Source organism: Clarias gariepinus, chromosome 4 (genome assembly GCF_024256425.1).
Source record: "Clarias gariepinus isolate MV-2021 ecotype Netherlands chromosome 4, CGAR_prim_01v2, whole genome shotgun sequence".
Lineage (NCBI taxonomy): Eukaryota > Metazoa > Chordata > Actinopteri > Siluriformes > Clariidae > Clarias > Clarias gariepinus.
Genome location: NC_071103.1, coordinates 20,914,099 through 20,934,603, shown reverse-complemented (window position 1 = coordinate 20,934,603; position 20,505 = coordinate 20,914,099). Strand labels below are relative to the sequence as shown.

General features: G+C 36.3%; 4 protein-coding genes across 5 annotated transcripts in view; 2 read left to right on the top strand and 2 right to left on the bottom strand.

The window, feature by feature from the left end:
* cep192 (centrosomal protein 192) overlaps positions 1–996 on the top strand; it is a 33,126-nt gene extending 32,130 nt beyond the window's left edge. Inside the window, exon 47 of the mRNA XM_053494164.1 lies at positions 358–996. Coding sequence (XP_053350139.1) covers positions 358–490 — 133 coding nt within the window. The 3' untranslated portion in view covers positions 491–996. The remainder of the gene's footprint in view (positions 1–357) is intronic.
* A 77-nt stretch (positions 997–1,073) lies between these two features.
* On the bottom strand, positions 1,074–3,435 carry LOC128520118 (ly6/PLAUR domain-containing protein 2-like). Its single transcript, XM_053494165.1, has 3 exons — positions 3,330–3,435; positions 2,857–2,973; positions 1,074–1,789 (listed from the first exon to the last, which is right to left on the bottom strand). The coding sequence occupies exons 1-3, from the start codon at positions 3,376–3,378 to the stop codon at positions 1,572–1,574; spliced, it is 384 nt and encodes a 127-aa protein (XP_053350140.1). The 5' UTR covers positions 3,379–3,435; the 3' UTR covers positions 1,074–1,571.
* Positions 3,436–3,919: 484 nt separating this feature from the next.
* On the bottom strand, positions 3,920–10,987 carry LOC128520422 (lipid scramblase CLPTM1L-like). 2 transcript variants are annotated; one of them, XM_053494657.1, is made up of 18 exons: positions 10,313–10,987; positions 10,111–10,205; positions 8,763–8,952; positions 8,442–8,563; positions 8,226–8,313; positions 7,354–7,471; positions 7,146–7,240; positions 6,951–7,035; positions 6,658–6,761; positions 6,525–6,569; positions 6,331–6,381; positions 6,158–6,240; positions 6,026–6,063; positions 5,893–5,948; positions 5,770–5,814; positions 5,561–5,676; positions 4,694–4,779; positions 3,920–4,250 (listed from the first exon to the last, which is right to left on the bottom strand). In XM_053494657.1, exons 1-17 carry the CDS (start codon positions 10,511–10,513, stop codon positions 4,698–4,700), a joined length of 1,614 nt encoding a protein of 537 aa, XP_053350632.1. In that variant the 5' UTR covers positions 10,514–10,987; the 3' UTR covers positions 3,920–4,250; positions 4,694–4,697. The 2 variants fall into 2 exon arrangements, with proteins under 2 accessions (XP_053350632.1, XP_053350631.1); XM_053494656.1 differs by having other exon boundaries at positions 3,920–4,779.
* A 1,741-nt stretch (positions 10,988–12,728) lies between these two features.
* mrs2 (magnesium transporter MRS2) lies at positions 12,729–20,227 on the top strand. The gene is made up of 11 exons (XM_053495527.1): positions 12,729–13,413; positions 14,538–14,611; positions 15,484–15,520; positions 15,827–15,939; positions 16,878–17,051; positions 17,241–17,371; positions 17,459–17,575; positions 17,735–17,887; positions 18,069–18,186; positions 18,346–18,459; positions 19,005–20,227. Exons 1-11 carry the CDS (start codon positions 13,206–13,208, stop codon positions 19,074–19,076), a joined length of 1,311 nt encoding a protein of 436 aa, XP_053351502.1. The 5' UTR covers positions 12,729–13,205; the 3' UTR covers positions 19,077–20,227.
* The last annotated feature ends 278 nt before the right edge of the window (positions 20,228–20,505 follow it).

Genomic DNA, 20,505 nt, shown 5'->3' with positions numbered 1-20,505 from the left:
AACTAGTTCATCATATTCAAGATTCAAAGAACTTTATTAATCCCAGAGGGAAATTGCTTAATTCCCTAGGTTCCCTAATATAAATATAAATTCATATTTTTAGGGCTACCATCCCAAGTATATTTCAGACCTGTGGGAAACACTGATGTCTGTATCCATTTTATTGTAGACCTGGTGGTCTTTGTAAACCTGTGAAGTCAGTTAGGTGCCTGTTGCTGTGTATTTAATCACTGTGAAATTGCTATTCTGTCCATGCTTTTAAAACTAGTTTGTCTCTTTATAATTGTGCTCATTTTGTGCATTCTTAAGTGTTGAGAAAATCTAAAATCTTTTTTTTTTTCTTTTTTTTATAACCAGGACACAGCATTATATTAATCTGCCTGTGCAGTTCAAGCCAACTGCTGTAGGCCTGTTTTCCAGCTTGCTGCTTGTTCAGACAGACACAGATGTTAAACTCAGCATAGAGCTCTCCGGCGAAGCTTTACCGTAACAGTCACCCTTGCTGATTTAAATATTTCATCCATTTTCTTTTCAATTGAAGTTTGTGTGAAGCCTAAAGTTGGATAAATATTTTAAGTGGATGTTTTGTGATGCTCCTCTTCAACATCACACAATAAATTTATTAGGTGTTTTTTAAAATGCAGGTTAGACATTACATTTAGCATAAGCTCTGATATTGCACTAACCCAGTATGCCTAAAGAGAAGCCAGTACCATTAATTAGGCCACTGGTTTTATCTATGCTATGTTTGACACCATGTGCTGACTTGAAGAGGTACAGCGAAAAATACCTTTTTATATTGAACACAAACACTTGTAAATTAAAATGTACTATGGCATAGGTTACTTCCAATCCAGACATCACTAATACAATATGATCTGTCTAAAATTGGGAATTGAAATCCTAAATTTGTTGAACACTTTGTACAACATTATGTAAATGTATTATTTGTGTTATTTATTTTAAAATTCTAAATAAAGATTTGTTCATGTTGGAGTTTTTTTTTTTCTTCTTTAAACTGGATACTGTATCTATCTAATTTAAAACTCCATTAGAATGATTCTCTTTGCAAGATTTCAGTCGTTTTCAAAATACACTGATAATAAAGAATACATGGGCAGGTGTAAACAATGTTGTACTTTATTTGGAATATTTGACCACCTTTTATTTCAGAAGACATTGATCAGGAATTAAACAGAACTGTTATAAAACAGAGAACCAAGTTATTCTTCTGTTAAAAAGTTGTGATTGCAGAAAAGTGTGATTGCATAAAAGTCTAACAACTTGATGACCATTTTCTTACTAAATGTTATTTATTAGTACAATCATTTTAACACCCTGTACATGTATTTAATTAATACATTTATTATTTTCTGGTAATGCATTATCCTGAGGGTAAATACTCATTTGGACTTTTGTTGATGTTCTTCTATATTTCAATTACCAAACCTTATGCAGGGTTTTGCACTTCAGTGCTCTAACAAAAATAATTGACCAATAATGCAGAGAACTTGCTGTGTGTGCTCAAGTCACAGAAATGTGTAACTTAAATAGACAAAATTTTGTATCTTTTAACCATCTTGTTTAATAAGTATGGTGAGTAACGAGAGGGTTAGAGTCAGTAGCCATGCACACAGTTGAATGGATGTTGCAGTGTTTAAGTTGCACAGCTGACTGTTACAGCATGTAACTTGATTGCCATTTCCTCTTGCATCGAGAGAGGAGGTGCCCGCAGCCCCTTCACATGTTCTCAGACTGGAACACTGTTTCACAATTGCTTTCACGTCACCTAAACAAAGAGTAAATTAGCCATGGTCTTTTTCTGTTGGTTAGTGCTGCTAAAATATTTGTACAAAGTATTCTACAATGCCATAAAGTATCAGATTCCCTTTCTTTCCAGGTTCTCCTTTTTCCATGTCTCATTTAATTGTTTCAAATAATTATACAAAATGTAAGAGAAGGTGAACATGAGGAAACAAATTCCACAGCCTTTAAATGACTACATTTGTTTGAAGTGCATACCTCAAATGTACACAAAGCAATTATTTCCAAAAATAGCAGCAACAACTTTCACTTCTGATAAATGTAGTTTAATCTTTCACATGACAGAATTGCTTTAATTTAGCCACATTAACTACATGTTAATCCTGCCACAGCACGCTATACATTTAAAGCAGAATTGTGACGAGGCCACACCAAACTCTAAATTTTCTTTTGAACCATCCAGAAGTGGATTTGATCTTGTTAACCTGCTGCATACCCCAGCTGCTCTTGATCTAGAATTGGTAATTTGACATTCTCTACCAGGTCCTGAAGCAACAAAGCATCCCACACCATCAAACTACCACCACCATGCTTGACCTAATATAATGTGTTTATTGTGCAATGCTGTTAGCTTTATGCCAGTTGTCATGGCATCAATGTTTTCTAAAAAATTCAAGTTGCAGCATGTCACAACACATTATCCTAAAAGCCTTTAAGAGGTCAACATGGTGTTTTTGGAAAATGTTAGATGAGCCTTTGTGTCCCTCATGGTTATCGGTGGCATGTACCCTGCTTTTTTTCATTGGTGGATAATTTTGATTAGGTTAAATCTAATTAGGTTTATGGCCGGCAGTCATCAATCTTTGTGTTTAGCATACAATTAAATCCACTAATAACGGGGGAATTACTTTTTGAGATGGGTAAATGGGTGTTGGACAATGTCAATAAATATAATGTTCCTTTAAAAAAACTGTTCACACAGATTGTGTTCATCCTACACTCTTCTTAATGGCACACATTAGTTTCTTTGGTAATTTAGACACTAGGTGTAGGATTTCCTAGATTTATAGCTTAGACAATGACAACTCTTACCCATTCTGTCCACTGTGGTCATACAAGTATCGAGAGGAGCCTGGCACTCCTCTGTATTTATGTTGCAGTGCTCATTAGATGATGTCGAACTGCACACATAACACTTCAGAGAATTTACTGTAATAAACACAAAATGGATAAGAAATTAATTGATCTATTCCTTCATTTGTCTTTTAAGCTTGTAAAACTTAAATTGCCTGTCATTTAAACATCTTTCTAAAATAAATTTTTTTTAAAAGATGTTTAGAGTAACTCTAACCAACAGATTTAAGAATCTTAATACAACGATAAACCATTTTCTTTGTTATTAATAACAATATTAAAGTTTTTTGGTGAATAGAAAGTAAATGAATCTCTATTTATTAATATTCTAGTATTAGTCTGTATTACATTTGCTAAACCTTTATCAACATTACAATGTTGAATGGAAAGCTAAACTGAACACTTTTTCATTAAGTAAAAGGTCACAGTACCTGACTGTATAGATAGGAGAAAAAGCAGCAGTCCAGAAGGGTTTCCCATGCTTTCTATACCAGCATCTGCATGCAGTTTCAGACAATAATGGACCTTCTCCCTTTAGAAAACCATGCAACAGATGTTTCTACTCGTTTTCCTGAATGGCATGTATTATCCCAACTAGGACTCACTCGTTGGCGCAATAGTACAATAGCATTCTTACAGAACCACTGTAGCTGGTTATTATAGCACACACAGGGGGTATTGTGTGTACAGACGTCAATGCAGACTGCTCAGCTCCCTGGTGTGTGACTAGCACTTTGAAAAAGACAATTCACTAGCACATGGTAATATTTTTTATCTACTCACATACACTTTCACATCAAACAAATCTAAAAAAAAGTGTCTAAGACTAAGCAGATCTGTCCAACAGTATTCCTATCTATGCCCTCTGAATTATTAAAGCATTTCTATAAAGCTTTGCACATGACTTTGAGTTTTGAGAATGTTTTAACAGTTCAGGTTTATTTGAAAATGGGTTATGTACTTTTTTCCAGTTTTTCTAGTTAATTACCTAAAAAAAAAAAAAGCAAAAGCAACTTTAGGGTGAAATACAATAATACCTTTATTAGTCATGACAATGTTTTTAGAAAGTAAAATTATACATATTTTTCAATTCTGAGAAATTGCAATTTGTACTTCAATATTGAATTAAATTGGGTTACATATAAATTCTTATGCAAAACATTTTCCATAAATACAATACTGAAGCATGTCTTGTTTTTTATACTGTAGGTTGAAGGTACAACACTATTCTGTACATGACACAGATTGGCATCAAAAGCTCTCTCCAGTTCCACGCTGTAGCAGTGTGCACATCACAGCATTTTACAGCAGACAAAGGCAGCATTTGTCCATTGAGCACTACAATCTTCATGCTACAGTGAAGCAGAAAAAGTAAAATAGCCTTATAATACTTAACATGTAGGCTGTGGAAAAATACTAAACTCCTGAGCTATAGAAGAATTCTTTTGGCCCTGTGGTTTCAGCCAAAGGTACAGCTACCTGGCTACATTTTTATTTTTAGATAAAGTTAATTTTGCAGATTATTGTAGCATAGATAAGGTCATTAAAGTGGCAGACTTTTTTGTTCCGTAACTGTATGTCTCTCAAGCTAATCATCATTCATTTTTTATAACAAAAAAAATAACACCAAACTCCTTGAAATTAAATTTGAGCTTCAGAACAGCTTCATGCTGAACACTTAAGAACTGAAAGTATTGTCCTTTGAGTAAAGTTTCACTCTTTCATATTTACACTTGCCGCTCTCTAGTATAGCATGCATGAAGCTTCAGCTCTTCCTATGATTCCTGTAGTGCACCTGTTTAGTCCTCGTGTGATTTCCCTTTGGGTTTCCTCCTGTGTGATGCGTAATCACGAACTCTAGATTTGTTCACACGGTAAATCCTGGTGGGAATACGACAAAATTATTATCAGTGACTTAGTAACACAATGAAATATCAGTCATTCTCTGTGAAAAATTCCTGGGCTCAGTAGAAAATTCTCTTTATTTCCAGCTGATAACTGTAAATTTCATCAATATCTTTAACCAGAAAAAAGTTTGGCAAAAGAACTATGTCCAACAGTCCTCATATGAGTATGGTACAATTATTTATCAAACAGTTTGTGATACATAATTTTGGTTAGTTATAAAAGTGAAACAAGGTGGAAAAAGGCATTTAAACTTTATTGTGGGTAGCACTGCATGAGCATGGAGACTTGACAGCAGGTATGTGATCATATAGAAACTAATTAGAGTTATGAAATCACATTTAACATTTAGGTAGCAAGATTTTAGACATCCTCAGGTAATTATTATTAAGAGCCTAGGGAAAATTAAAGGGTAAATTAAAGAAGAATTAAACAAATAAGAATTAATTGTTTAGATAGAATATACGTATTTTTTTAAGTCAAGCCAAAATAATTTTTTTCTTCGTATTTTTTTAAATTTATTATTTTTTAATGGTAGGAATTCATTAACATTAATATGTCCTAGGTTTTCCCAGACCAAAACACACATTTATAAAGCATTATACAAAATGTGTTAATGAATAGCATAAACTGTGAACTTGTAATATCTTAGCAAACACTAAGATATTGTTTTCAGTATTGTCCAATAATTAACATTGGTATATTTTACAGTAAATTATTCATCTTTACATTTCCTTCGTACGTATATGTTGCATACCTGCGCTGGTAGAGGTAGATGAGAAAGATTACATCATCTCTAAAACAAGCCAATGGATGTGGTCCTGGTGTGCTTATAACTCCACTAAATATATCGCTTATAAATGTGTTTAAACCCTGGAAATATAACAAAAAACAGTGATTTTAGCTGTATGATTAAACCAAGCATTTCTGATTCATATTCTGGTTTCATATAAATGAGGGGCTCACTTTGTAGAGTAGCACTGACATTGGAAGCTGGCCAACTGATTTCATCTGCAAACACATGAATGACTTTCAGTAAATGTGGAGACAAGTTGGAGAAATTGGATGTTATCGGATTTAAGAACAAACCTTGTAATTGACAAATAATTGTGGGACCATAGACAGAAATCCAGATGCATAGACCCCTAATGTGAAAAGAAATGGCTTTTTATTTGACATTTAAAGTCGCAGAAGAAAATAACTATGATTATTAAGGACTTACCACTGACGAGACTGTTAATGATCCAAAAATACCAAGTACTAGAATTGAAAATTAAAAAAGGATTGTTAAATCAAAAAATATAGAAGGAAATGTAGACTTGCTATAAAACAATATCAACCATATTGTTTATACCTTTTATTTCTGAGATATATGAATGAGTATATCGCCCCACTGATGCACAAAGGATACATTAAATATGACAAAAATTTCATTGCCTGGGGAAGAAAATGGCCAAGTTAATTTAAGGACATCATCTCTAGAATTAGTTTTCGTCTCAGTTTTTCAGTGCCAGATTATTTCATTACCCTGGAATCATGTTCTTCTGTTGCTCGCGCCATGTCATCTGCTCTACCATCCTAAAGAGAACATTAACACTACAATGATCACAAAGCTGCAAGAAAGAGTCAGCTGAGTCCACACAACATAGAGGCAAACTCAGCCTGATCGCAATTAAATGGCAACTGTGTCCAGAATATTTACAATTACAAAGAGAATTTACCTTGTAACTTGTCGAAACTGCAAAGACTTTGCTGACTTTCCACAGCTGAAGACATAAAGAACAGTTTGAAATGAATATGTATTGTGTGTAAGTATATACTGTACACAGAACAGACAGATTTTGGTTTTGGTACCTCAATTAACGCTAAAAATCCCATAGGGATAAGGGTGAGCCAGCTGGTTTGCTCTTCTAACAGATGGAGGAATATCACAACAGTGCTAAAACACCTCCAGATCACTTAAAAAAGACAAACACATTAAACACTTCAGCATGTTAATGTTTAGCACACAGGGACCTTTGAACAGACTAAACATAGTCATTCAGACTAATATCTAGTTTAATTTGTCAGCAGTATAGTTTTTTTCTTTCACCACAAAAGCTTACGAGGTACTCAAGACGAGTGCATTCATATAATGACAATCCCACCTGATCTCCTGGAGATGCCTGCTAAACTCTTTTTCCCTCTCCAAAAGCTCACATCATTTTTCATAGCAAATACTTCAAATGAAAGCTACAAAACAGTAAAGGACATTGGATTACTCAAGTGTTAATTATCTGAAATAAATATGATGTTATATTGCATTCATGCAATAATAATAATAATAATAATAATAATCTTACATGGAATGCAGGCACTAGTATTGACAACACCAATATGTGAAGGCCAGCCTCAACAAACATGGCCTTTATTTCATCAAGTCTTTGCTCTGAAAATCCTGAAAGTTAATATTGAAATTGTTTCAATATTGAATTACATTGAAATAGTAAACATCAAGTATAATATATTTAATGTAAATGAATTTCCATTGCGAAAAATTTTATAACTTACCAAAATGTTTGAGTGAGTATATGACAGCTTGGATATGGATCCACATTCTAAATTTGCGAAGAGTTATTGCATCATACGATATAGTGAGAGGGACGGCCTTTGTCGTGCTGTTTATCTCCTTAATGAAATAAAACAAGTAAGATATTAGATTGGAAAATGTGGTGCACATACACTTAACATTCTCTTCATTGCATCATTTCTGCAGGTATCCAATCAGCCAATCATGTAGCAGCAGTACAATGCTTAACTCATGGTGATACAGGTCAGGTTTGTTTCAGTTAATGTTTATATCAAACATCAGAATGAGGAAAAGGTGTGATGTCTGTTACTCTAACCATGGCATGAATGTTGGTATCAAAGGATTTGAGTACTGTATTTCAGATTGATTTGAGCTTCCAGGAATGAGAGAGTAATGTTTTTGGTTTTTGCACATTTACATTTATGCATTTGGCAGACGCTCTTATCCAGAGCACCTTACATTTTTTTAAATCTCATTACACAACTGAGCAGTTGAGGGTTAAGGGCCTTGCTCAAGGGCCCAACAGTGGCAACTTGGTGGTTGTGGGGATTGAACCTTAACCACTGCCTTAACCACTGAGCTACCCCTGGCACCATTCTGTGCAAACTCTAAAGAGAGTTGGGTGTGAAATTCCTGGGAGATCAACAGCTATTGAAATACTCAAATGAGCTGTTCTAGTACCAACAACCATGCCACAGCCAAAGTCACAAAGACTTTGTATCAATCAACTTTGTATCAATTCTTGTGTTTGATGTAAAGATAAACTAAAGGTCCTAATAAAGTGGATGTTGATTGTATATAAAAAGAATAATAACTTTTCTGTGACCATTGTGAGTAGGAGTACTTTACATACAATTAAGTCCTTCAGTCTGCTTCTCATTTCATCAACAAGTAAAAGAGGAAGATATATTTTCTTTTTGTCCTTCTTTCCATCTTCAACACTAAGGAAAGACATTCTGATTCATTACCCAATTAAACAGATATCAACAGATTCACAAGCAGGATTAATAACTTTCCCTTTATCCATATAACTCATATACGGTTTTAAGGTTTAAACAAAGAGACTCACATTTTCATGTATCTGCGCAGGTCACTTGGCACGGCTGCATTATTAAATGTGAAGTCCTCTGTCATCATGTTTAAAGTGACATGACATTTCCAGTAGGACATGACATTTTGTTCTCCTGTTCCCTAAAGTCAACAGAAAGAACAAAAAAGGGCTTAGGTTTATTCACACAATAATGACAGCAAAAATGTTTTCGCTTAAATTAGTGCTATTCAGTGACTGCAGTGAATTAGATGTTTTTCACATTTTATTTGCATAGAAAAAAACTCTGACTAAAGGAAACGATAAGCAGTGGTTAACCTTATGAATCTACAATATTATTACCTTCCGAGTCTGTTTGGCAGAGCCAGACATAAGCATAGGAGCATTTGGTAACATCTGAGAGGTCAGGCGAGCCACAATTCGCACATATTTGCTGTCCTTCCATGGTGAAACTCCACTCTTATGTACAAACACTGCAGCATGGAGGGTCCCATTCTTTGGATTCAGTGCAGATAATGCTACATTCACCTTCCTTTCTCCAATAGAAACAAAAAAGTGATATGCATAAAAGGTGTGGGGCTATCAAGTAACTGATTTCATCCTCTGTTCTTTCAGGACCGCTGAAAATCCAATGCTATTGTTGCTTACTCTCACATGCACATGCATTGAAGTTTAATATAAAGAAAAATAACATTAACAATCTCACCAGCCATAACATTAAGCCTTGTACAATGTCACCGGTCAGTGAGGTCGGATATATCTGGCAACAAGTTAACAGTCAATTCTCAAAGCTGATGTGCTGGAGGCAGGGAAAATGAGCAAGTGTAAGGATCTGAGTGTCTTTGAAAAGGGTGCAATCCTAAAGAAGGCAATCTGGGAGAGATACAGTATTCTGAGGAAAGCTCCTCTGGGAAACCTTGATTCCTGGCAGTTATGTGGGTCTTCCCTTCATGGCAATGGTATTGCGTAACAGCAGTGGCCTCTTTCAGCATGGTAACATGCACTAATGCAAATGGCAAAAAATGTTAAGGAATAGTTTGAGGATCATGGCGAATAGTTCAGGGTACTGACTTGCCCTACAAATTTATTAAATCTGTTGCTGACATCATCATGCCAGATACCACAGAACGCAGTCTTGTAGAGTCCTTGCCTCGCACTGAGTCCATGCCTCGCACTGAGTCCATGCCTCGCACTGAGTCCATGCCTCGCACTGTTTTTCATGCCACTTCGGAGGGGTTTGTGGAAATTAGACAGGTGGTTGTAATGATATGTCTGATGTTATTTACAGATCTACTACTAAAATCATTTACTTCCCTGTCATTTATACCACTTTATAAATACTTTATCCTGTATACTGGGTCATGGGGGCCTGGACACACATGCTCATTCACATACTATGGGCAATTTGGGAACGCCAATCAGCATGTCCTGGAAACCGAAGCACCCAGAAGAACCCACCGAAGATGTTAAGAACATGCAAATTCCATGCATGAAGACTGGAGGCGGGAATTGAACCCTCGACCCTGGAGGAGGTGCCAGTGCTAACTACTAAGACACCATACTGCCCTATGTACACACCTACTGCTAGATTAATGCACATATCCATAATGTATGTATGCACTTCAATACCCAATCTAGACAACTCTAACCCCATATGTTCTATATGTCCATCATACAAGAAATAACTTACCTTTCAAGCTTGGTATGCACTTCAAATCTGTCCACTCTGAGCAGGAGTGTATGCGCAGACTCATCACCAGGGTCCAGCGTCAAATACACGCTCAGCTTTTATATTCAAAACAATGTGATTAAATTAGAATAAAGTCTATCCAGCAGCTGAACAATATGCTGATGAAGTTTCTGTGAGTGGAGTGAACGTGTGAGCTTCTTACCTGGAGTCGGGGTTTAGCACTGAGATACGATGTAACGCAGTCGTCCCCTTTAGCGCTGTCACAGGCTTTCGTGTGCACGAAGCCGTATAAGGCCCAGCACGTATGAAGCACATAGACCACCAGAACCCCAAACAACACCTTCGTGTACGACATCTTAAACTGGGAGCCATTCTTGGGCTTAGAATAGCACGATGGAAACATTTTTTCAGTCAAATAAATAAATTCATCCAAGTGAATTATGCGGATACAGGTGCAGGACCTCTCTCTCTCTCTCACACACACACACACACACACTGATGCTCAGAAATAACGCCGCTGGGGCTGTCTCATCATTACGCTCTTAAGGCTATAAGCACTATTATTTTTAGCTGTAACTAAATCTTTAGTGAATGATGCCAGCACAGGTCGCAGTCAGTGCGCCAGTAAGAAACACGCAGCGCACTGGAAGAGGCACTGAGGATTATCTTCATCTTTTGATCTGTACAAGTAAACGCGATTCCTCTTTCCTGCTTTCTTCAATCCTTCTGTTATATTTGCCTCGTTTTTCCCGTTTATCCAGATGCCAGCTGAACGTAAGCTGGGATCGCCATTTTGCGGGTTTTCAGTAAATCTGGCCCAATAAGATTTAAACCTTCCTTACGCGCATCAACTGAGCGCGTGCACTAAGAGCTCCGCCCACCTCCTGGTCCTAGTCCTCCTAACGTAACCTAGCAACCATTCCTGCAACATAGAGACACACATGTCCAGAAATGTTTACTGACACATTAATTATTGTAAAAAACAAACAAACAAAAAAAAAAAACATACACACACATCAAATCTTCGTAGTTTTACTGGTTTATTATTATTATTATTATTATTATTATTATTATTATTATTATATAATAATAATAAAATCTTCCTTTTAAGTATTTCTTTATAAAAAATATTTGAGCAAGTATATTACACTGGTTAATGATATTTTTGCATGTTTCCAAATATTTTTCAAATCAATGAATAGTGCAAATTAATGCTTAGTATAATTCCTATAAACTTTATCACATACACATCAGCTCTTACAGAAATGTTTATGTTATAATTTCAAGGTTTATAATCTAATGAAATGTTTTTGCAATTTAGCAATTTTGTTGTCTTCTTTGTGTTCTCTTTGTGCACATACAGACTACTAGATCAGGCATTCAAAATGTGACCGAATGTCCCAATGACAGTGTGCCATTCTTCATTTAATTTATTAAATGCTGCCTGGACAAACAGCAAGATAATATATTTTTTGGATATCTAATAAAGTAAGTAATTATCTCAGTGCAGCACTGACGGCGTAATGGTTAAATTGTTATTAATTTGTATTTATTGTAGTATCAACAGAACATTGGTAAAATAAAAAGGAATAGAGCTTAAAATATTTTTTGTAACAACATAAATATTTTGAAATTCATTCATTTATTTATTTATTTATTTATTTATTCATTCATTTTCTATATTGTTTAGGGTCACAAGAGGCCTGGAGCCTATCTCAGAATATTTCTGGCATGAGGCGGAGTACTCATTCACACACACTCATTCACACACTATGGGAAATTTGGGAACGACAATTAGCCTAATCTGTTTGTCTGTGGACTGTCGGAGGAAACCAGAGTACCTGGGGGAAACCCACCAAGCACGGAGATAACATGCAAACTATATGTACACAGACCCGAGGCTTATTTATTGAAATTCTGCAATTTATTCTCATAAAGTGTCTTTGCATAAAAACATGTATATAAACAATTCCTGAACCTACAGTATTATAGAGAGTAAGAGTTGATTTCTTAAACACTATTAAACATAACTAGTTCATAAACTGGTAAAGCTATAAGATATCAAAATATCAAATATTGAATGATCGTGGCTGGCATTTTCATGGATTTTAGTAACCCATTGATACTGATCAAAAGGGAAAAACCTCCCGTTACCTTGAAGGGCCCTTTTAAAGAAAATGTGTGGAGATACTCTCCGTAATGAAAACATTTCTACCTATACCTATGGGTTTCTGTGTGGAAGACACCATCACTGCATGTACAAGTTGCTGACTGGATGCTCAGTAATACGTATCATTTAAAAGCATACTATTTTGTCAAATACATGAACAGATACACATTCCTTTTATTTGTGCATTTGTTTATAATTTAACGCAAAACAGTAACACACAATCCAAAACAACACAGCCAGGGATGATAACAAATAACAAAAATGTAAATAAATAAAGAAAGACAAGCTGTGTGTCCTTTTAAATACCGTTTAAAAAAATGTTTTGTGGACGTCCAATTCATTTTCGACACTTTCTCGCTAGCGCACTCTAGTGGAAAAACAACCCGGAAGAGTTGACTGTGGCTGAAATATCTCTGATACCACGTGCTGAACGGGTTGGCAACTGCCCCAGTGCATGCTGGTCACTTCGTCATTGCATACTTCCGAAAGCATTTAAAACGCTCCGTCTTGTCTTATAAATCGTTATAAAAATTTAAATAAAATGCATTTCATAAATGTCGTAGTGAGGCGATAACAGGAGTTTATGAAGAGCCGTTCTTCTTCTTTCGCTGTGTTTTAATAAGATATAGCTTAGCAAGAGAGCTAAAGGTTTAGCTTACTGTTTTTTTTATTTGTAATGAAGTTTATTAAGTAGTTTTGTTCGAACTTGATTCTTTTTTGTCATATGTCTGTTTACAGATACATCGGGAAAACCTTGAGGAGTTTACATTTACGTTGGACTTACCTTTTTTTTTTTTTTTTCTGAAGTCACTTGGACCCTCATACAGACTGTCAGGGTAGATCTGGAGGTCGCACCTCTGGGTTTACTAACTGATATGTCGTAGAAAAGGCGCTTGCAACAGGGCTTTGACCTTGCTCGGGTGAAATGGAGGCATGTGTGAGGTTTTTATGTCGTGAGGGTCCACGGATAATCTCACTGAAATGTTTAACTCGAGGAATCTTGAAGGGGTCAGGATCACCTCTGAGGCGTCCTCTCTGTTCTCATCACTCAGCAGCTGTGTGGACATGCAGACATCACAGGGGACATGTCCTGTCAGAGACAACACGACTAACAAACACACTCAGACAAAGCAGTAAGTGTGAGGAAACTGCAAATTGTATCACATTTGAGAAGTAAAGTAGTGCTTTTTTTTTTTTTATACGGTTCTAGTAGTAACATCTGGTTAGCACCTCCCAGGGTCAAGGGTTTAATTCCTGCCTCAGGTCTGTGTGCAGGGAGTTTGTATATTCTTCCTGTGCTTGGTGTGTTTCATCTGGGTCATCATTTCCTCCCACAGTCTAAAGACATGCAGATCAGGTTAATTGCCAGTGTGGGTGGGTGCCCTGCGATGGATTGACCCTACTGATGTGTCGTTCAAGAACAATTTCGTTCTTCTTGAACGAGTCTTTAACGTGACTCAGATAGTGATTCGTTCATTTTCTACTAGGCACGCAAGCCTCGCAAAACCATTGTAGGGTATGTACAGGAAACAGCAATGAGTAGTTGACTTTGAGTAGTGATTTGTTTGTTCTTTTGAATCTATTGCACTGCATAGCGTCTATGGGAGTCACGTGACAAAGGAACGAATGACTCTGGACTTGAAGACTCACTAGCAGAACTGTTCAATACTGTTTCCTGTGTACTGCACTTCATAGCGTCTATGCGAGTCACGTGACAAAAGAACGAATGACTTAAGACCAAAAAGACTCAAAGGTAACTACTCATTTCTGTTTCCTGTATAACACAAACAGAGGTTTTGCGATGTTTTGCGCATGTGTGCCCAATAAAAAATGAGCGAATCACTCTCCGAGACGACTCGTTCATCTGAGTCACGTTAACGATTCGTTAAAAAAGAAAATAGTGCATGAACGACCATCACTACCATTGATTCTTCTAGTCCTAATCATTCGTTCTTTTGTCACGTGACTGTCATAGACACTATGCAGTGCATTACACAGGAAACAGAATTGAGTGGTACTTCTCATGAGTCTTCAGGATTCAAAATAGCCATCACTAATTGACCCTGTCCAGGGTTTACCCCGCCTTGTGGGATATTCTCAAGAGCTCCATGACCCTGTATACAGGATAGAAGATGAATTAATGAAAACCTAACAACAAATGCAACCCATAATAAAATCCCATGTCAAACACTTAAGATGTTGGACATATAACAACATGGCTGTAATGGCTAAATAAACTGTTTTTCTCTTCCATCAGCCTTCCTGTGTCGCGGCAGTGTTACAGACTCTTCACATACAGCTCTGTCCAGTGTGGCCCCTGTCTTTATAGTGGTAAGTTTACAATCCATGACAAACATGTGGACGAATTCACTCTGAAATGCATTTATATTAAACTATGTATGATGTGCTTAATGATTCTGGCAACATTTTGTTGTCTTTTTTTATTTTTATAAGAAATTGTGTGTTTTGGAATCCATGGTATTTGATCAAAGTATCTTCTTCCTCCTCTTTTGGCTCCCGTTAGAGGTCGCCAAAACAGACCATTTGTCTCCATCTAACTCATTATACCACATCTTCCTTCGTCACTCCAACCTCCTGCATGTCCTCCCTCACCACATCCATATCCCTTCTCTTGGGCTATTCTATTGTCCTCCTGCCTGACCACTCCATCTCTAACATTCTCCTTCTGTAAAACCTCTCATTCCTCCTCTGCACATGTCTAAACAATCTTCATCTGGTCTCTCCAACTTTGTCCCCAAACCGTCGTACCTGCACTGTCCCTCTAATATACCAATTCGTAATCCTGTCCATTCTTGCAACTCCCAAAGCAAATCGCAGCATCTTTAGCTTTGACGCATCCAGCTATGTTTCCTGTCTTTTTTTTTTTTTTCTTTTTTTTTCCCAGCAGCAACGTCTTCAAACTGTACAACATTGTTGGTTTCACTACTGTCCTATAAACTTTTCCTTTCATTCTTGGCAATAGCTGACAAAATAAAAAGCATGCACACTCATTCACACCCTACGGGCAATTTGTGAACACTAATTAGCCTAATCCGCATGTCTTTGGACTATGGGAGGCCCTAAACATGTAACATAACTATGTCAAAGCTACAGTATGTAAACTCTTAAACTGCATGGTTTAGAACAATGTCTCTGTAACTCCCTGTCTCAGTAATAATATCTTAACTGATTTTTCTCAACAGATGAAATTTGACCCTGAGGGGAATGTCACTTCGTTTGGTGAGTTACAGTATTTATCTCCGACCAAGAAATGTAACAAGAGTATTGTTGCAAATGAACAACATGTGTCTTATACATGGGGTCAGTGGTGGCTCTGGATTACTGATTGGAAGTTCGAGGATCAAGTTCCAGCACTGCCAAGTTGCCACTGTTGAACCCTTGGGCAAGATCCTTTCTGCTCCAAAGACACAATATCTTGTCTGACCCTGCACTCTGAAGTGGAATATGCGGGGGAAAAAATTTCACTGTGCTGTAAAGTGAGACAAAGAATTTAATTTTAACCTTAATACATATCTGTTTCTTCAGAGAAAAAGAAAACAGAGCTCTATCAAGAACTTGGGTTGCAGGCAAGAGACCTGAGATTCCAACACCTCACCAGCATCACATCTCGAAATAATGCAATCATCATTCGCATGGAGGTAATCTATCTATTTATCTATCTACCTACTTAAACACCCACCCCACTTTCCTTTATACCCTCCCACCTTCCTATCCTTCTTAAGGATAACTTAAAAGCTATTAACATTTTGAATAATTTCAGAAATCATTGTAATGCAGTTACATCGCCTAAATTGGATTAGTCAGGATTTGTGCATTATTTTTGTATAACAGCACAGGTAGTTCAGGCTGTAATGTAAACAATATTATTGGGTTAACATTGATCCACTGGTTCTAATACAGTTTTAAAATCTCTATAGTAACAGCTCAAACACAGCGCACACTCCTCGTTATCAAAGACTTGCAATAAATCGATATAAAAACATTTTCATACTGTAATTGATACGAGTTTTAAAAATTTTTTAAAAAGCAACTTTTGGTTTTAACAGTTTTTTTTTCTTGACCTTTAAATATAATTCAGATAAAAACACCACAGCATAGCTAAGAGTGAATGTGAACTTTTAGTCGCAGTGAAAAAAACGATGTGAACCAAATGGTTTATTGTAAAACGGAATATGGCACAATTATCATTAAATTCCTATTATACCGTTTTCATAATCATTGGAAGTGAAAATCGTAACTGCAAATAAAATTTGATTGATCACGCAGCTCCAGTCTTGGTAACACCTTTACTGGGAAGTTGTGCATCATGCTGCATTACAAACACTATCCCCCTTGTCTGCATTATTTTCGTATAATAAAACAGTCTGTCACACCCTTATTTAAAAAAATATTGCTTTATCATAAAGATGTAGTAGAAAATACTGCTCTAAACTGTCATGTACTATGCAGATAATGAATAAAGGATTGCCTAATCTCATAATTTTTTGAATTTGCTTGGTGGTCTGTAGTAAAAGAATATGTGCTTTACATGATTTTATTTAAATAAATAAATAAATAAATAAAAATCTGTTCTCAGTCCCTAAAAGCAGTTGTCACTCGAGAATCCCTGCTGGTGTTGGATTTTCGTGGGTTTGGTCTGGAGAAGTGGTTGGTTTTGGAGCTGGGCCCACAGTTAGCAGGAGATGGTGCTCTGGCCACCTATTCTCTTCCCTTCGAGTTTAGAGCCTTGGAGGCCATTCTTCAGCACAGGGTAAATGCTGGATCTTTAGTGACATTCACATTACACTTCAATTTATTGCTAACAAGCAAGCAAGTTCTTCTAGTGAAATGTTATGTTGAAAGAACATTACTTTTCATCACATACTGATAGCATATCACTCAATGACATCAGTGTAAAGTTCAGTAAGGAGTCAATTTGTTCTTATGTGTTTACATATAGATAAACATCATCCAGGCAAGGCTAAATGAGGTTCAACCACAAATATTAGACTGTCTTGAGTCATTAGTGGACCCCAAGCTTCTTTCTGCAGATCGCAGTAAGCTACACATGCTTCTCCTCAACAGTAAGAGGTAAGAGTTTGGCAAGGAAAATCCGTTATATTATACTCCATATTTTATAAATATTGTTTCTCAATTTCCAATTATATTTTTATGTAGTCTCTCTGAATTGGAGACTGACATTAAAGTATTTAAGGATAGCCTGCTGAAGATTCTGGATGAAGATGAGCTGATCGAGGAGCTGTGTCTTACCAAATGGACTGACCCCCGTGTGTTGTAGGTGAAATGCTTATCAATTTTATTCCCATCATAGTAATCTATTGAAAGAAATACCTCACAAATATGTCTAATTATCGGTAATATTACCAGGGTCTTTTTCAGCTTAGTTCCATTTGCTTTTATGGGTGTGAATGTGTTTTTTGTATGTGGAGGCAGTGAGGAGAGCAGTTTGGGATTGGATCATGTTCACGAGATGGAGTTACTCCTAGAGAACTATTTCATGCAGGCTGAGGAGCTGGGAAATAAAACTCGAGAACTGAAGGGGCTCATTGATGATTCAGAGAGTGTCATCTTCATCAACTTGGACAGGTACTGGAATGTATAAATGGCACCTGCCATTTAAAAAAAAAAAAAAACATTGAAAGATGGTACTTGATTCTGGAACATGCCATTTACACTCGTTTAGGATGAATTAAGTATGTTTTGTTTTTCAGTCTTGACATTTAGAACAGTGTCACTTACTGTGTTTCTTTTACCATATTTGCACTAGTCATCGAAATGTGATGATGCGCTTGAACCTCCAGCTCACCATGGGAACCTTCTCCCTTTCCTTATTTGGTCTGATGGGAGTGGCCTTTGGCATGAATTTGATGTCTTCATTTGAAGAGGTATGTAGATTTGTCAGATTACAGGTTCATGTTTTGGAATAGCAGCAATATAGAACTATATGTGAAAGGCAGCACATACTTTAATTAATATGTTGTCCATAGTTATTGGTGTTTTGGAGTGTTTATGGACTTATTTTGTGTGTGTGTGTGTTTTCATAGGATCCACGTGCATTCTGGTTAGTGACAGGAATCATGTTCCTAGGCAGTGGACTCATCTGGAGGCGACTGCTTTCTTTCCTGGGACGACACTTAGAACCCAGCTCTCCCCCTCCAGTAATTACAATTACAAATTACTAAGCACACTTCATATTCTTCACTGTAAATTTAAGTTGTTCTTGAGAGCTCCGCACCCTCTTCTTTTCCTCCATAACTTAAAATTCAGTGCTCTCAATTATTAGCACATTCTTTTATCTTTAGCTATAGTGTGCTTTAGATTTGTTTGGCACATTGCGTTGACAATGTTGTTCTCGATGAAAGAGAATAATCATAACAGAATGAAAAATGTGTGGTTTGACATTCCTATGCAAATCACTTATTTTCATAATTGTGTTAGGAGGTGCCAATAGCGTCTGACAGTAAAATCAGACACAATATTTGGATCAATATCAAATTACAGCCATTTTTTTTATGTAAATTTGGGGTATTTAAAAACAAATTTTTCATTTTACCTGTCATTATTAAGCCTGTTAATAAATCTGTTATAGATCATTTGTTTTGACTGTTTGTAAAACAACATGATAAGATTTAATTTATTGATGTATAATGGAGACTGCTTTAGATTAGGTTATGATTATTCTCTTATTATCTTTTTTTCACAGATCCCACCTGTTTGGAGGAAAAGCCAATTCAGCACCTTAAAAGGCACAGATCTAAAACCTGGAGTTAGATGATGGTGTGGCTCTTCCTGTTGTGTGCAGTAAATCTATTCTAAACTGACATGTTGTGCTTTTAATTGCAGGGGTTTATTTCACCTTAAAAAGCATAAGGTCACCAAATTGCTATATTTTTTTTCATTATAAATGGCTCTAAGTGTCTGTTACAACAGTTGTTCCTAATCCTGGTCCCCTGATTGAACTAACCTAACTATTAACTTTTTTTATGAATTAAAGTTGGTGTGGTAGAGCAGGGAAAATACGAGCTGTAGCCAAAAGTTTTGAAAGTGATACAAATATTAATTTTTACAAAGTCTGCTGGTTCAGTGTTTTTAGATCTTTTTGTCAGATGTTACTATGGTATACTGAATTATAATTACAAGCATTTTGTAAGTTTGAAAGACTTTTTTTTTAAATAAGTATAAGGCAATTACATTAAGTTTAAGCAAAAAGTCAATATTTGCAGTGTTGACCCTTATTATTCACCCTGAGATGCTGTCAATCAACTTCTGGGCCACATCTTGTCTAATGGCATCTCATTCTTTCATAATCAATGGTTGGAGTGTGTCAGAATTTGTGGGTTTTGGTTGTCAACCTGCACCTTAAGGATTGACTACCTTAAGGATCTCAATGGGATTAAATCTCAGTGGGCAAGAATGGCCTACCATCAGTCAGGATGGCCCAGAAGTTGATTGACAGCCTGGCAGGGCGAATTGCAGAGGTCTTGAAAAAGTAAACTTTGCATAAAAGCTTTTGACACTTATGAAATGCTTGTATTATACTTTAGGATACCTCGTTAGCATCTGACAAAAAGATTAGGAAAAAAAGCATTTTAAAGCAGCAGACATTAAGAAAATTTATATTTGTGTCATTGTGTCACAAACCACAAAACATTTGGCTACGGCTGTAATATGGAGGAAATTGGGTCTCCAGGACTAGGGTCAGAAACATGCATTACCACACACAAAGTACCTTGAGTTTAATTGTCAGTAAGTCACAGACTTATGTTATGATGTGAGCATACTTTGCCTACATCTTATTGGTTTTAAGCCCTGTTCATTTTAATTAGTTTAGCCCTTGAATATCTATGTAACTGGTTCTATGTGCTTTAAATAATAGAGCACCCATGTTGATGGGTATATAACTTGAAATAAAGAATTTCAATATAATGGGTTACTACATTAAAGTTTTGTGACTGCTATAGATTATACAGTACACTTCCTTTCACCATGCACGCATGAGCATTTTGCAATTACTTAATCAGGAAATCAAGTGACAGCAGCCCAATGACCACGGCATGGGTGCATCTTTTTTTTTCACTATTTCATAATCAAACTTTAATTCACACAGCAGTTTCTTATAAAGAAGACTGAAAAAGTGGCCAGATTGGGTCAAGCTGGCAGAAAATATTTTGTATCAGAAAATCATGTTGGCATACACAAAACAT

Bases quoted from the DNA above. Each gene is read 5' to 3' on its own strand.
- mrs2 (XM_053495527.1), top strand. From the start codon at position 13,206: ATGGAGGCATGTGTGAGGTTTTTATGTCGTGAGGGTCCACGGATAATC. The intron at 18,187-18,345 runs GTATGTAGATTT...GTGTTTTCATAG, and splicing joins TGATGTCTTCATTTGAAGAG to GATCCACGTGCATTCTGGTT. The intron at 18,460-19,004 runs GTAATTACAATT...TTTTTTTCACAG, and splicing joins AACCCAGCTCTCCCCCTCCA to ATCCCACCTGTTTGGAGGAA.
- LOC128520422 (XM_053494656.1), bottom strand. From the start codon at position 10,513: ATGTTTCCATCGTGCTATTCTAAGCCCAAGAATGGCTCCCAGTTTAAG. The intron at 8,953-10,110 runs GTAAGTTATTTC...TATTGGAGAAAG, and splicing joins GTGCATACCAAGCTTGAAAG to GAAGGTGAATGTAGCATTAT. The intron at 5,815-5,892 runs GTTTGTTCTTAA...ATGTGTTTGCAG, and splicing joins AATTATTTGTCAATTACAAG to ATGAAATCAGTTGGCCAGCT.
- LOC128520118 (XM_053494165.1), bottom strand. From the start codon at position 3,378: ATGGGAAACCCTTCTGGACTGCTGCTTTTTCTCCTATCTATACAGTCA. The intron at 2,974-3,329 runs GTACTGTGACCT...TGTTTATTACAG, and splicing joins TCTCCTATCTATACAGTCAG to TAAATTCTCTGAAGTGTTAT. The intron at 1,790-2,856 runs GTAAGAGTTGTC...CTCTTTGTTTAG, and splicing joins GACCACAGTGGACAGAATGG to GTGACGTGAAAGCAATTGTG.